This window comes from Herpailurus yagouaroundi, unplaced genomic scaffold (assembly GCF_014898765.1).
Source record: "Herpailurus yagouaroundi ecotype Mexico unplaced genomic scaffold, PumYag 162, whole genome shotgun sequence".
Taxonomy (NCBI): Eukaryota; Metazoa; Chordata; class Mammalia; order Carnivora; family Felidae; genus Herpailurus; species Herpailurus yagouaroundi.
Window position 1 is genome coordinate 6,553,174 of NW_024412403.1, and position 14,392 is coordinate 6,567,565.

The 14,392-nt window shown below is 40.2% G+C and overlaps 1 protein-coding gene across 1 annotated transcript in view; it reads left to right on the forward strand.

Moving 5' to 3' along the window:
• Positions 1-14,392, forward strand: part of BRWD1 (bromodomain and WD repeat domain containing 1) — a 127,771-nt gene that overhangs the window by 92,354 nt on the left and 21,025 nt on the right. The window contains exons 26-34 of the mRNA XM_040483906.1: positions 1,346-1,470; positions 2,098-2,180; positions 5,466-5,577; positions 6,177-6,238; positions 6,969-7,124; positions 7,577-7,697; positions 9,137-9,262; positions 10,437-10,509; positions 12,299-12,340. Coding sequence (XP_040339840.1) covers positions 1,346-1,470; positions 2,098-2,180; positions 5,466-5,577; positions 6,177-6,238; positions 6,969-7,124; positions 7,577-7,697; positions 9,137-9,262; positions 10,437-10,509; positions 12,299-12,340 — 900 coding nt within the window. The remainder of the gene's footprint in view (positions 1-1,345; positions 1,471-2,097; positions 2,181-5,465; positions 5,578-6,176; positions 6,239-6,968; positions 7,125-7,576; positions 7,698-9,136; positions 9,263-10,436; positions 10,510-12,298; positions 12,341-14,392) is intronic.

Below are 14,392 nucleotides of genomic sequence, written 5' to 3' on the forward strand. Positions count from 1 at the left end.
TTATTTATTGATTTTGAGAGAGGGAGAGAGAGAGAAGCCCAAGCAGGCTCTCTGCTGTCAGCACAGATCCCGATGTGGGGCTCAATCCCACGAACAGTGAGATCATGAGTAGGAGTTGGACATTTAAGGGACCGAGCCACCCAGGCACTCCCAAAGATAGCTGTTCTTAACTCTCCTTCAACTTAGTGGCTCTCCGTCTTGCATTTGGCTTACCATATGCTCTGATTTATTTAGGTCTGTTTCACGTATCACTGAGTTGATCCTCATTATTCACAGATTCCATATTTGTCATTTTGCCTACTAGCTGCCTGTTATTTGTAACCCCAAATCAGTGCTCAGGGTGCTTTCTGGTCATTTGCAAACACACACACAGTGGCAAAAAATTTGACTTCCCTGACCGGCCTGTTACCTCCTGAGGTCGAGCGAGGTGATACCTTCTTGTTTGAGCTCTCACATCATACATAAGCGTCCTTCTCACGATCTATTGAATGCAACATAAATAACTTTAGTGTTTTTATGCTTTTTGTTGGTGACTTACTGTTTAACATAGCCCCCGACTGTGATGTTTTAAAGTGCTCTGCTGTGGGGGCGCCTGGGTGGCGCAGTGGGTTAAGCGTCCGACTTCAACCAGGTCAAGATCTTGCGGTCCGTGAGTTCGAGCCCCGTGTCAGGCTCTGGGCTGATGGCTCAGAGCCTGGAGCCTGTTTCCGATTCTGTGTCTCCCTCTCTCTCTGCCCCTCCCCCGTTCATGCTCTGTCTCTCTCTGTCGCAAAAATAAATAAACATTGGAAAAAAAAAATTAAAAAAAAAAAAAATAAAGTGCTCTGCTGTGTTACTCAGTACAAGAAGGTGATGATATGCTTTCTGGAGAGAACACCTGTGTTAGATAAACTTTGTCTAGGCATGAGTGAGAAGTCCTTTTGGCTGTTGAGTTCAGTGCTAATGAATCAACAGCATCTTCAATGAGATGTCTTTACACAGAGACACACATAAAACAAGATGATGTATCTCTAGGAAGAGAACAGAGCCAGAAAGAAATTCAGATTATTCACAGTAATTGTCTTTAGATATTGTGCTGATCAGTGACTCTTATATGTTCCTTCTTAACACTTTGTGGTATGTTTTCTAAAGTGAGTATATTCCTTATGTTTGAAACAGTATTAAATGTCTATCCTGAAAAAGATGTGAAGATTAATTTTAGCAAAAATGATTTAATCACTGTTAACTTGGAAACCTGACTTATAAGTTGACTTAATGTGGCAATACGTGGAGATTTATAGTCTTGAGAAATTGCTTTATTTTAACCATTTTAAACATTGCATTCTTTAAAAAATATCTGTTAAAGGATCAAGAGTTGGTCAAAATAGTTGGAATACGATACGAGGTTGGGCCCCCTACGCTCTGTTGCCTCAAACTAGCATTTATAGATCCTGCTACTGGAAAACTTTTGGACAAATCTTTCTCTATTAGGTATGTGTTACTCTTTTTTTTTTATGGAATTGTTTAAATTTAGATGTTTCCTCTTGCTGATCAGCATGTCCCTCATAACTGCGGGGTAAATAGCGGAGCACTGTGGACAGCCTAAGGCGGGAGTTGAGGTGCTCATAGCTGGGAGTAAAAGTAGTATGCTGTAGCAACAATTAGGCATTGGCATGTTTATACCTTTTTCCATGCCACTAATGTGTGGAGAACTCTGGCCTGTAGGGGAATTTGTGTCTGTCCTTGTTTTTGAGAAAATGTTAGAATAATGATTTGCTAAATGTGTGCTGTCCATTATGGTGGCCCTTAGCCACATGTGGCTCTTGAGCTCTTGAAATGTGGCCGATTTCAATGGAGTGTGATGTACACACTGGATTTTGAAGACTTGGTATGAAGAAAAAGTATGTAAGGTATCTCGTTATTTTGTAGTGATAACATGGTGAAACCGTATTTAGGGTACATGGGATAAATTAATTTTACTAGTTTCTCTACTTTTTTTAATAAGGCTAGTCAGAAAAAAATTAGAAATGCAGCTCCCATCCTGTTTCTTTTGGACATTGTTGCTTTAGACTGTAACCTGCTGCTCAGGGAGTTTAATAATCTTTTATTTCTGTTTAGATACCATGATATGCCCGATGTCATTGACTTTCTTGTACTGCGTCAATTTTATGATGAAGCAAGACAGAGGAATTGGCAGTCTTGTAAGTCTGTTCTTACTGAGTTTCCTACACCGTTAGAAAATGATCTCTCCGTTTATTGGCCTATTTTTTTGTTGTGGTGCTGCTTGTTATGGTGGATGCAAACATGTGAATTCTGGAAAGAAATAGAAGTGCCTGGAAAGTATTTTTTGCTTTACTGCTTCTTCATAAGGACTGTTAGCCAAGCAGCATTTCTTGAGGGGATTATTTCTTACGCGTTGACTGTATGTTAGGGGTGAGCTTTTATATCCTTTCACATGTCCACAGTCTGCATTTTTTTCTATCTTTACTGTGACTGGTATAATTCACAAAGTTACCTTATGATCTAAAACAATCAGGAAATTGAAAAATAATGCAAATTACTTCTAATCTGCATTGTAAATAATGCAGGCACTTAGGAGAGTTCATTCACCTTTGAGCAGTTTTGGTCTCTTATTAGGAATAGTAAGTTTTAGGCTCTGTCGTCTAGTGTACACGTTTGTAAATGATGTTAAGGCCTCATTAATTTTCCTAGTTGTTGCTGCTTTTTTCTAAAGTACTACAAATAGGTAAATTTTCGACAAATTCCCTGAGTCATCCCTATTTGAAATGAAGGGTTGTTGGAGAACGTGGCTGTTCTTAGTGGACTATTTTTAACGGTAATACCCACACAAATAGTCAGGACTGTTTGGGGACTAAAGGAAGTTTTTCTTGAAGAAAAACATCTAGCCATACACAGAAACAACCAAGACCAAACTCCAGTCGTCTGGAATGTGCCGGAGTTAAGGTCGATAGCCAAATCCTGAGGAACTTCAAAGTTTCGCATCTGTTCTGTTTATCCAACATCCGTGACGTCTAAGTTGGAAGGTCTCATTTTGTTCCGCCCACATGTGCATCCAGAAATTGTTTTAAACTCCCGTTCTCTGTAGCTGAGCTCTAGAGGTGGATTCCCACTTGCCTTTTGAAATTTAGTGCCTTTGTTTTATTTTTGTGATTGGGAAATTAATGTACCAGATCTTTTAATTAATTCAATTTTGCCCCCCCCCATGAAATCTGACCGATTCTCTCGAAGTTTGAGCAGTGTTAGTAAAGGAAGTTGCTTAATCCTGATTTTATTGCGTGAAGAACTTTACTAAGCATGTTTATTCTACTCTTGAATAGGCAAAATCAGTTTGTTTGTTTTTTAATTCTTAAGGAAAAGCCAGGTTTTACCTTCAGAAAAGTGATTTCTTAAGGCTCCTTTTAATTTAAAGTGTTATGTTACAGTGAAAAATACTTTTATCTAAACCAAAAGTATCTTCTAGTTGTTTTGTTTTTGAATTTTTTTTTTAAAGTTTATGTTTGAGGGGCACCTGGGTGGCTCAGTTGGTTAAGTGTCTGACTTCGGCTCAGGTCATGATCTTGGGGTCCGTGAGTTTGAGCCCCGTGTCGGGCTCTGTCCTGACAGCTCAGAGCCCGGAGCCTGTTTCAGATTCTGTGTCTCCCTCCCTCTGACCCTCCCTCGTTCATGCTCTCTCTCTGTCTCAAAAATAAATAAACGGTAAAAAAAATTTTTTAAGTTTATGTTTGAAAGAGAGAGAGAGCGAGGGGAGGGGCAGAGAGAGAGAGGGAGAGGGAGGATCCCAAGCAGGCTTCATGCTGTTCATGCAGAGCCCAACGCGGGGCTCCACCTCACAAACTGCGGGATCATGACCTGAGCCGAGATCAAGTGTCCCACCCAGGTGTTCCTCTTCTAGTTTTAGATAAATAGGGAAGGAAAGTATTATAAAGTTGGTTCTTGGTATCAAAAACTGGCTTCTTTTTTTTTTTTTTTTTAAGTTTATTTGTTTTGAGAGAGAGAGAGAGCAAGTGGGGGAGGAGCTGAGATAGAGGAAGAATCGTAAGCAGGTTCCACGCTCAGCACGGAGCCAGACGTGGGGCTCGATCCCGCAGCCCTGGGATCATGACCTGAGCTGAAATCAAGAGTCCGACTGAGCACCCAGGCGTCCTGGGTTTCTAGTGACTTTGAAAAATATAAAATGTACATAAAAGTCATGTTTATGTGAATTTAAAAATATTTTAAGAACCTCAAAACATGCAGCTCCAGTAGTGATACTGCTGTTGTTTTCAGTTTTAGAGAATTCCGTGGAAGCATACTTTGTTAGTACTCTTTGTGGGTATTTTATTACGTAAATATTCTCTTTCTGGGGAATGAAATACAGCTTTAATTTTGATGGATACCATTTCTGTCAAACCTTCCTTGAAAGCAGAATTGCTAATCTACCAAGGAATTGTTAGTGGTGGCTAAGCAACTTGTTTTGTTACTGGTTTTGTTTTGAGAAAGGTGGAATGGATGGAAGGGAAGAGGTGGGGTTATGACAGCAGTCTGTGTTCCTTTTGTAACGTGAAACCGAGCTCACCTACAGTGTGTTCCTCTAGAAGGGATGCCGTTGTAGGGTACACAGACGATTACTGGAGTCAGTTGGAGCATTCTGTACAGTTAGTTTGGTTTGTGGATGGAGCCCTCCTAAGATCTACTTCCTGCTTCTATATATCCTCCTGAGATACAGGAATATGTGGGTGTTTAATTCTTTTTTTTTTTTTTTTTTCAACGTTTATTTATTTTTGGGACAGAGAGAGACAGAGCATGAACAGGGGAGGGGCAGAGAGAGAGGGAGACACAGAATCAGAAACAGGCTCCAGGCTCTGAGCCATCAGCCCAGAGCCTGACGCGGGGCTCGAACTCCCGGACCGCGAGATCGTGACCTGGCTGAAGTCGGGCGCTCAACCGACTGCGCCACCCAGGCGCCCCTAGAACTGATTTTTAATGTGAAGTCTTAAGAATTAGAATTCTGTTTTATGTGGAAATATTTATATAGGGAGAGCTTTAGAATAATCATGGATTCTAGTCATACTTTTATAATATGTTTTATTCAGGAAGTACATGTTTCAGAGGTATTTAATATACTTATTAAGCAAGCATATTTTGATCATATACATCGTTGTAGAAGATTATTGAGTTTTGTTAAGCTTTGTTCTTTGTTCCATGTTGTAAAATGTGGTCGAACCGATTTTGGGGAAATGTTTGGATCCAGTAAACAACAGAATCCAGTCAGAAGCATGTTAGTCTATTGCACTGTATGGTTATACACCGTCAGTAAATTACTCAGTGTGACATTGTATCTTTTTACATTTATTTTATTGCTGAAGATTGCTGGAAAGTGGGGAAGGATGGCTGATTTTAAGATAAAAAAAGTAATTTCTTTTTTTATCTGTATCATGGTATTTTATAAATTAAAAATGTGTCTCAGACTTGGTCATCTTTTATAGGTGATAGGTTCCGTTCTATCATTGATGATGCTTGGTGGTTTGGAACAGTGCTAAGTCAAGAGCCATATCAGCCGCAGTACCCTGATAGTCATTTCCAGTGCTACATCGTTAGGTCTGTATGCAGTTGAAATGAATTCTCTACAGACATTCGTTCATTGTGGTGGGTAGTTTTATGAATAATATGTTTCAGGTGAAAGACCATGATTTAGTCTGTCATTGAGTCCTGTCCGTCATCCCCATGCAGTGTCTCTCGCACGCCCTGGCTGCTTCCCGTTCACCAGAACCCCCTCGGGACAGGTTCTGCTTGCCTCCCTGGTCCCATTTCTGTAGCCTCCTAATAGTTCCTAGGTGAGGAGCACATATTACGTCATTTCCCCTGTTCAAGGAAATCGTTGCTGCTTTTCCATCGGCTGTGGAATAAAGTCACATCCTAAAGTGTGGCATTCAAGGCTTCACAGGGTTGTTGAGTTTTTTCCACCTACCCTGGGTACAAGCCACACAGGACTTCTGACTTTGTCTTTGAACATTTTTAATGCTTTCTTTTTCTCATAATGTATTCTCCTAAAAAAAAATCTTACGGTTAATATTTAAACTTTCATTGCTACCATAAGGTTTTCACATTTTATTTTTGTTTACTCTTTTGTGGATACCTAGTTATTAGCCACAAGTTGTTTTTATGAGAGGCTAACTGGACTTTTGGTTTTTTAATAGGTGGGACAATACTGAAATTGAAAAACTTAGCCCATGGGACATGGAACCAATTCCTGATAATGGTATATGATTTTTTTTTTAAGTTTTAGCAGAAACTATTTAAAAAAATTTTTTTTAAACATTTATTTTTGAGAGACAGAGGGAGAGGGAGGGCCAGAGAGAGGGAGAGAATCCCAAGCAGGCTCCACGCTGTGAGCGCAGAACCTGATGCAGAACTCAGACTCATGAACCATGAGATCATGATCTGATTCGAAATCAAGAGTCGGATATTTAACCGACTGAGTTACCCAGGAGCCCCATGGTATATCATTTTTAAATAATGAAAATATTTTACCTGTTTTCAGTAACTGTGAGCTTTACTAACCCCCCACAGAATTAATATGAATCTGGCTGATTAATTCTTATCCTAGGCTTCAAGTTTGATGCTGACTGCATTTTAATAGCCCATTATCATTTCTTACATAATCCTGGCTAGTCGTTTTGTAGCATTTCTCTCCGTTTGGGCTTGTTTCATATTTACTCATTATCCAGGGTTTGCATTTCTGGTGCTAGTGTTAGAGACGTGGTATATGGTCCTCAGTGCATCATATCATGAGGCACATGATGTCCATTTGTCCTATTACTGGGGGTGTTAACTTTCATCATGTGACTTAGGTGGTGTCCCAGTTTTCTCCACTATAAAACCACTGCTTTCTCCTTTGTAGTGTCTGATTTAGGAGTTTTGACAACTTAAGTATAATATATATTTGGTTAATTCTTTTTCTTTCTTGTTCTTTGGAATGGAATTTATAGTTGACCCACCTGAAGAGTTAGGAGCTAGTATTTCTGTCACTTCCGATGAGCTAGAGAAATTACTCTACAAACCTCAAGATGGTGAATGGGGCCAGAAATCGAGAGATGAAGAATGTGAAAGAATTATTAGTGGTATAGACCAACTTTTGAATCTTGGTAAGTTTTTAGTGTGGAATGTTTCATGTTCAAGTTTTTCTTTCCTCAAAGGTATTTTTTCTTTTTAATGTTTATTTAATTTTGAGAGACAGAGAGTAGGAGTGGGGGAGGAGCAGAGAGAGAGGGAGACATAGAATCCGAAGCAGGCTCCAGTCTCCAGGCTCTGAGTGGTCAGCACAGAGCCTGACGTGGGTCTCGAACCCAGGGACCATGAGATCATGACCTGAGCCGAAGTCAGCCACTCAATCGACCGAGCCACCCAGGCGCCCCTCCACAAAAGTATTTTAAAAGCGCAGCAAACTTTGGTGGCATTCTTCACTACAGTTTCTACTTGCTTTTTGTTTGGGCCTGCATTGTTAAACGTGGCTCTATTTTTGAGGAATTTTCAGAGAAATAATCTCCTGTGGGGTAATGAATTTATCGATGAAAATGTTTTGTGTCTGCCTTCACAGACATAGCAGCGGCTTTCGCGGGGCCAGTTGATCTGTGTACGTACCCGAAGTATTGCACCGTAGTAGCTTATCCAACCGACCTCTACACGATTCGAATGAGGCTCGTTAATCGATTCTACAGGTTAGTAGAAACCTCCTTTCACAATAGTTTGAAAAGGTGTTTGGTCATCCTGAGTGGAGTAAATGGAAGTGGTGGTTGATCGTGACAGTGGTGGAGTGGGGGCTGATGCATGCTATTTTCTGTTTCACTATCTTTCATTATAGTGATCTTGTGGTCTTCTGTGGTAAGACACTGTTTGATGTTGGAGAGGTGTCGGATTAAAAAAAATTCCACGTGCTTGTTACAAATTATGTTAAGTAGTTAGACATCATATTTATTTGCATGTTATTCCTATTTAGCAGCTTGATTTTATTTTATTTTATTTATTTATTTTTTTTCAACGTTTATTTATTTTTGGGGGACAGAGAGAAACAGAGCATGAACGGAGGAGGGGCAGAGAGAGAGGGAGACACAGAATCGGAAACAGGCTCCAGGCTCTGAGCCATCAGCCCAGAGCCCGACGCGGGGCTCGAACTCACGGACCGCGAGATCGTGACCTGGCTGAAGTCGGACGCTTAACTGACTGTGCCACCCAGGCGCCCCTAGCAGCTTGATTTTAAAAATAAAGTTGAATTTTAAAAATTGGCCTTTGAAAGATTGATTCCCCAGAGTCATCAGCTTTTTATTTTTGGCTTCTAGAGCACTGATAACTATAAAATTTCCTATTCTCAGTGATTTTTAAATTTTTAAAAAAAAATTATTTACTTATTTATTTATTGCTTATTTATTTCTGAGCGAGAGAGAGAGACAGAGAGAGAGACAGAGAGCTTGTGGGGAAGGGGCTGAGAGAGAAGGAGACATAGAATCCAGGGAGACGCAGGCTCCAGGCTCCGAGCTGTCAGCACAGAGCCCGATGGGCTCGAACTCATGAACTGTGAGATCATGCCCTGAGCGGAAGTCGGACGCTTTACCGACTGAGCTACCCAGGTGCCCTGATTCTCAGTTTTAAGTAATTGATAGTATTTTATTTGTTACAATTCATCTACTTTGAGAAATTACCATTTCAAAAAACTGACTTCTTACATTGATGGTGTACTTTATCTCTGTAGCCAGACATGGGAATGTGCATTTGTTCAGAAACCACTTTGCCAGGTTACTCTCTTAGGATTGATGATATTTAACACCTTTTCTTCTTTGAGTCTCAGTAGCTTCCGTTGTGCCTGTAGACACTGTGAAAGGGAGGGTTGCTCCAGGTTGCTCTGGATGTGATGAAGTGAACTGTTAAGATTTTTGGTCTTTAATTGTATTCTCTGTGGTTTAGCTTCCAGTATAATTGCTTATGGTTATGATCAGGTTGAGAGCATTAGAAGGTTATTCATTGTAACTTTGCACTTAGGATTTAATATATTAATACATGCTGGCTTAACGTGCTGGGATTTTTTTTTTTTTTTTTTTTTAACAACCTGGTTTCTGTGTTTTTGTTTTCTGAGCTCTAAATTGCCTACTTTTTTGTTTTGAAGGAGGCTATCTGCATTAGTTTGGGAAGTCAGATACATAGAACATAATGCCAGGACATTTAATGAGCCTGAAAGTGTAATTGCAAGATCAGCTAAGAAGATAACTGACCAACTTTTAAAATTTATCAAGTAAGTTACCTCCTATTATAGATGTGGAAAGTGGCTTTGCATATCTGTACCTCTTGCAGCCATCTAGTTCTTAATTTTTGCTCTCTGAATTACACCCTTTTATTAATATGCTATGTTACATAACATTTCTGTACATATTTATTGTGATTATTACTTTTAGTAAAGGCATGAAAAATAGGACAATCCAATGTTTTCTGCTTTTTAAAATTGAAATAATTTTATACTACAGAAGTTGCCCTATATATACCCCTCACCGGGTTTCCCTTAGTCATTTTTCATGACTGTGGTGTACTCATGAAACATGAAGAAATTACCCTTGGTATAACACTAATGGCTGCACACGCTTGCTTGCATTGGGAGATCATTTAGAAGGAGGACGGAAAGTGGGATCTGAGTTTGAACATCATCTGTTCTGATGAACGTTGTCTGTCACTTTGGACAAATTGCTCAGCCTGTTTCCTTTGAAATTAATGAATTGTGCTGTGTGATCTTAATGCCTTTTTACCATAGCCATAAAAATTGTTTGAAAGAATTATGTAGAGAGAAGATAATTTATAAACTGTGCCATCATTTTTACTATGTGGCTACAAACTGGGAAGTAACTGGTTCTGGCCTATCTTGCTTTGCTGGGTTGAATCCACTTCTTGCCTGGATGACCTGGACTTGTTTCCTCTTCCCCAGGACTTTCATTTTTTTCTACTTCAGGAAAATCACATACCCATTTTCATCTTCTTCATGCCTAGATAGTCCTACTTCAGCATTCTTTCTTCTGTGTGTACAGGGAAGTTAAGATCTAATTTGCTTTAATTTCTGCTTCTCCCCTCTATTTTGTCTCAAGTCAATCCATGTTCCTGGTACTTACTGTACGAATATGCCTAGTGATGTGTAGGAACACTCATCTTCACATTCATCCAGTTGAGGCCATAATTGGATTATTTCTGGATTGCCAGCTTAATTTTTATACATACTTAGCTGGGGAAACAAAAACTTACTTTCCATATTCTAAGATGGTCAGTTGTTTCCGCAGAGGGTAGATTCAAAAACTGGATATTCCTTTGCTTGAAATTAGGTATGCATACTTGGGGAACTGTTTATATCTTAACCTGTAGTTTGAATCTTTGACATCAGACACGACAACTGCATACTCTTAAACATGTGAAAAATTGCTTTTTAGGAATCAAGACTGTACACATATCTCAGAACTTTCTAACACTTCCGAAAATGATGAGCAAAATGCCGAGGATTTGGTAATGAAGTTTGTCAATTTTATAATGATTTCTGTTCGTTTCAAATGGTGATTTAAAAATATTGAGCGAAGTAGAAAAATAACAATTCTTGCTATATTCCAATGAACTATGAAACTATTTTGATAAAAAAATATATATTTTTTGTTTTTTTCAATATATGAAATTTATTGTCAAATTGGTTTCCATACAACACCCAGTGCTCATCCCAAAAGGTGCCCTCCTCAATACCCATCACCTCCCCCCCCCCAACCCCCCATCAACCCTCAGTTTGTTCTCAGTTTTTTTTTTTTTTATTTAAAATTTTTTTTTTCAACGTTTATCCATTTTTGGGACAGAGAGAGACACAGCATGAACGGGGGAGGGGCAGAGAGAGAGGGAGACACAGAATCGGAAACAGGCTCCAGGCTCTGAGCCATCAGCCCAGAGCCTGACGCGGGGCTCGAACCCACGGACCGCGAGATCGTGACCTGGCTGAAGTCGGACGCTCAACCGACTGCGCCACCCAGGCGCCCCTGTTCTCAGTTTTTAAGAGTCTCTTATGCTTTGGCTCTCTCCCACTCTAACCTCTTTTTTTTTTTTTCCTTCCCCTCCCCCATGGGTTTCTGTTAAGTTTCTCAGGATCCACATAAGAGTGAAAACATATGGTATCTGTCTTTCTCTGTATGGCTTATTTCACTTAGCATAACACTCTCCAGTTCCATCCATGTTGCTACAAAGGGCCATATTTCATTCTTTCTCATTGCCACGTAGTACTCCATTGTGTGCATAAACCACAATTTCTTTATCCATTCATCAGTTGATGGACATTTAGGCTCTTTCCATAATTTGGCTATTGTTGAGAGTGCTGCTATAAACCTTGGGGTCCAAGTGCCCCTATGCATCGGTACTCCTGTATCCCTTGGGTACATTCCTAGCAGTGCTATTGCTGGGTCATAGGGTAGGTCTATTTTTAATTTTTTGAGGAACTTCCACACTGTTTTCCAGAGTGGCTGTACCAGTTTGCATTCCCACCAACAGTGCAAGAGGGTTCCCGTTTGATAAAAATATATTTTTAATTATCCAGATATTCAGTGAAGTAATTTGTTTTAACCAATAATTGATACCAAATAAACAGCATATGTCTGCGTGAATAACATAGCTGAGGAATGTGTCCTCTACTTTTGCAATTTCTAAGAGTTGGATTTAATTGTAATTACAAATTAACGAACTTGACCATGCTCACAGTACCCACAAGTTCTTCACTCAAGGTGGTATCAAAGTTCAAGGCAAATATCAGTGATGCTGGGTAATTTCACTTCATACAGCATCGAGCAGGAAGTTACAGGAGTTCTGTATAGTGTCAATTTCTACACAGACCCTTCTTGCGATTCACTGATTCTCTTGGTAATTTCTATCGGAATAAAAATGGCCATGCAAATATTTGATTTAGGGAATAAGAAAATGTGTGGAGTATGAAATTCAGAACAGTAGGAAATGGTTTCTTGGGTTTTATGGATAGAGATGAAACACACATTGGAAGTGGCTGATGCATGTCCTATTTAGGTCCTGCACAAAGCACCTTTTTATAGCTATCTATAGGAATTAGTTTTCCTAGGGAGTGTAGAGGGTTATTAAGAATGGTTGGTTTATGGGAGTCTGGGTGCCACAAAGACCTGATAGGGTCTGCCTTTTGAGATTTTTGTGAACGAGTTAAAATCCTTGTAAGACCTAATGTGTTTGATACGCTTTCAGGTTATTACGTTTCAGATGAGAATATTAACATTTACGGTGCTCTGATTTTTGTTCGTAGGATGATAGTGACCTTCCTAAAACATCTTCTGGAAGAAGGAGAGTAAGTTAATCTGTTCGACTGACCTTTGTTGTTTGCTTATTCTGTATTTTGAAAGCAGCCTCAGATTTCAGGTGTTACTCTGAAAAGTTACTTTGATATGGGTATTGAGCATTTGTTAAAAGAAATGGGAAATCACTGAGAGGCGGGTAGTCAGGGAAGGTTTAGTGGAAGAGTTGGGACTTGAACTTTGTTTTCAGAATGAGCTGGAGGAGAAAGAGGACGTGCACAAAATAAGGAGCATTTGGGACCCATGTCACAAAGTAGGCACATGTAGCATGCCACTAGGCTAGTGGTAGAGCACTGGCCTGCCCAGTGTAGGGACTGAGTGTTGGGGTGAGCAGGGGGGCTGTGTCTGGCTGTGACGTTGGGAGTGGATGATGGTGATCTTGAAAACCAAGGATTTCATTTAAATTTAAAGGAGAGACTCAATTTCACCACCATAATAGATGCAGAGATTTTGAAGGATAACAGAATCGGTACTAAAGGAAGTGAGGAACCTGTTGCAAGAACTAGAGTGTAAGGCGGAGCCTCGTCAGGGACTGTGCTTGTGTGCAGTGGGAAGGCTGGTAGAGGAGGAGCCCTTGTAGGGGAATGTTCACTAGGGTTTGGTGAATAACCCCTTTTTTTTTTTTTAAATGACACCTGTTGGGAAGATGGCGTTAAGGAGAATGACGTATGGATATAATGAGTTTTTAGATACTGGGTTTGGTTGTAAGTTTTAGATACTAAGTTTGAATTGTGGCGTCACCAGCAGCTCTTGTGGTTATAATGTAATATATTAAAGGAAAGGTTATTAAATTTTTTAAAATGTTTATTTTGAGAGACAGAGACAGTGTAAGTGGGCGAGGGGCAGAGAGAGAGAGAGAGAGAGAGAGAGAGAGAGAGAGACACTCCCAAGCAGGCTCCGCACTGTCAACGCAGAGCATGACATGGGGCTCGAACCCACAAACCGTGAGATCATGACTTGAGCCAAAACCAAGAATCGGACATTTAAACAGACTGAGTCACTGAGGCACCCCTAAGGAAAGGTTATTAATTTAAAAATGCTTAACATTTTATTTTTAAGTTTTTTTTAATGTTTATTTTTGAGAGAGAGCATGAGCGGGGGAGGGGCAGAGAGAAAGGGAGACAGAGGAGCTGAAGCTGTGCTGCCAGCAGAGTCCAATGTCAGGTTCAAACTCATGAACTGTAAGGTCACAACCTGAGCCGAAGTCAGACTGTCAACTGAGTGAGCCAGCCAGGCGCCCCTAAAATGCTTAACATTTTAAATTTTGTCCAAATACTGCTTAAATTTAAGCTTTTTATCATACTAATTTTCCTAATATGCTTGCCCCAAATAACATTGAGAAGTTAGACTTGAAGAATTGTCATCTGATTGTCATTTTCGTATAATTTCTTATTTTGGGGGGAAAATAATTTCATTTTTAAACAAAATCCCAGGCGTTTAGTATCTGTATAGTATTTGCTTGCTGTGGCCGCCATAGCAAATCACAAATCTAGTGGCTTAAACAATAAAAATAAAAAAATAAGGTCTTCTAGGTCTGTAGATTAGAAGTCAGACATGGGTCTCAATGGAGCTAAAATCAGGGTGGTGGCATAGCTGTGTTCCTTTCTGGAAGCCCTAGGGTAGAATCCTTCTCCTTGTTATTTTTTAGCTTCTAGAGGCTCTTGTCCCCTCATCTTTTATCTTCAAGCCAGCAGCTTGAAGTCTCGAAGTCTCTCACTTTTTTTTTTTTTTCAACTTTTTTTATTTATTTTTGGGACAGAGAGAGACAGAGCATGAACAGGGGAGGGGCAGAGAGAGAGGGAGACACAGAATCGGAAACAGGCTCCAGGCTCTGAGCCATCAGCCCAGAGCCTGACGCGGGGCTCGAACTCACGGACCGCAAGACCGTGACCTGGCTGAAGTGGGACGCTTAACCGACTGCGCCACCCAGGCGCCCCATCGAAGTCTCTCACTTTTAAAAGGACCTTTGTGGGGCGCCTGGGTGGTTCAGTCAGTTTAAGCGTCTGACTCTTGGTTTCGGCTTAGGTCATGTTCTTGTGGCTTCG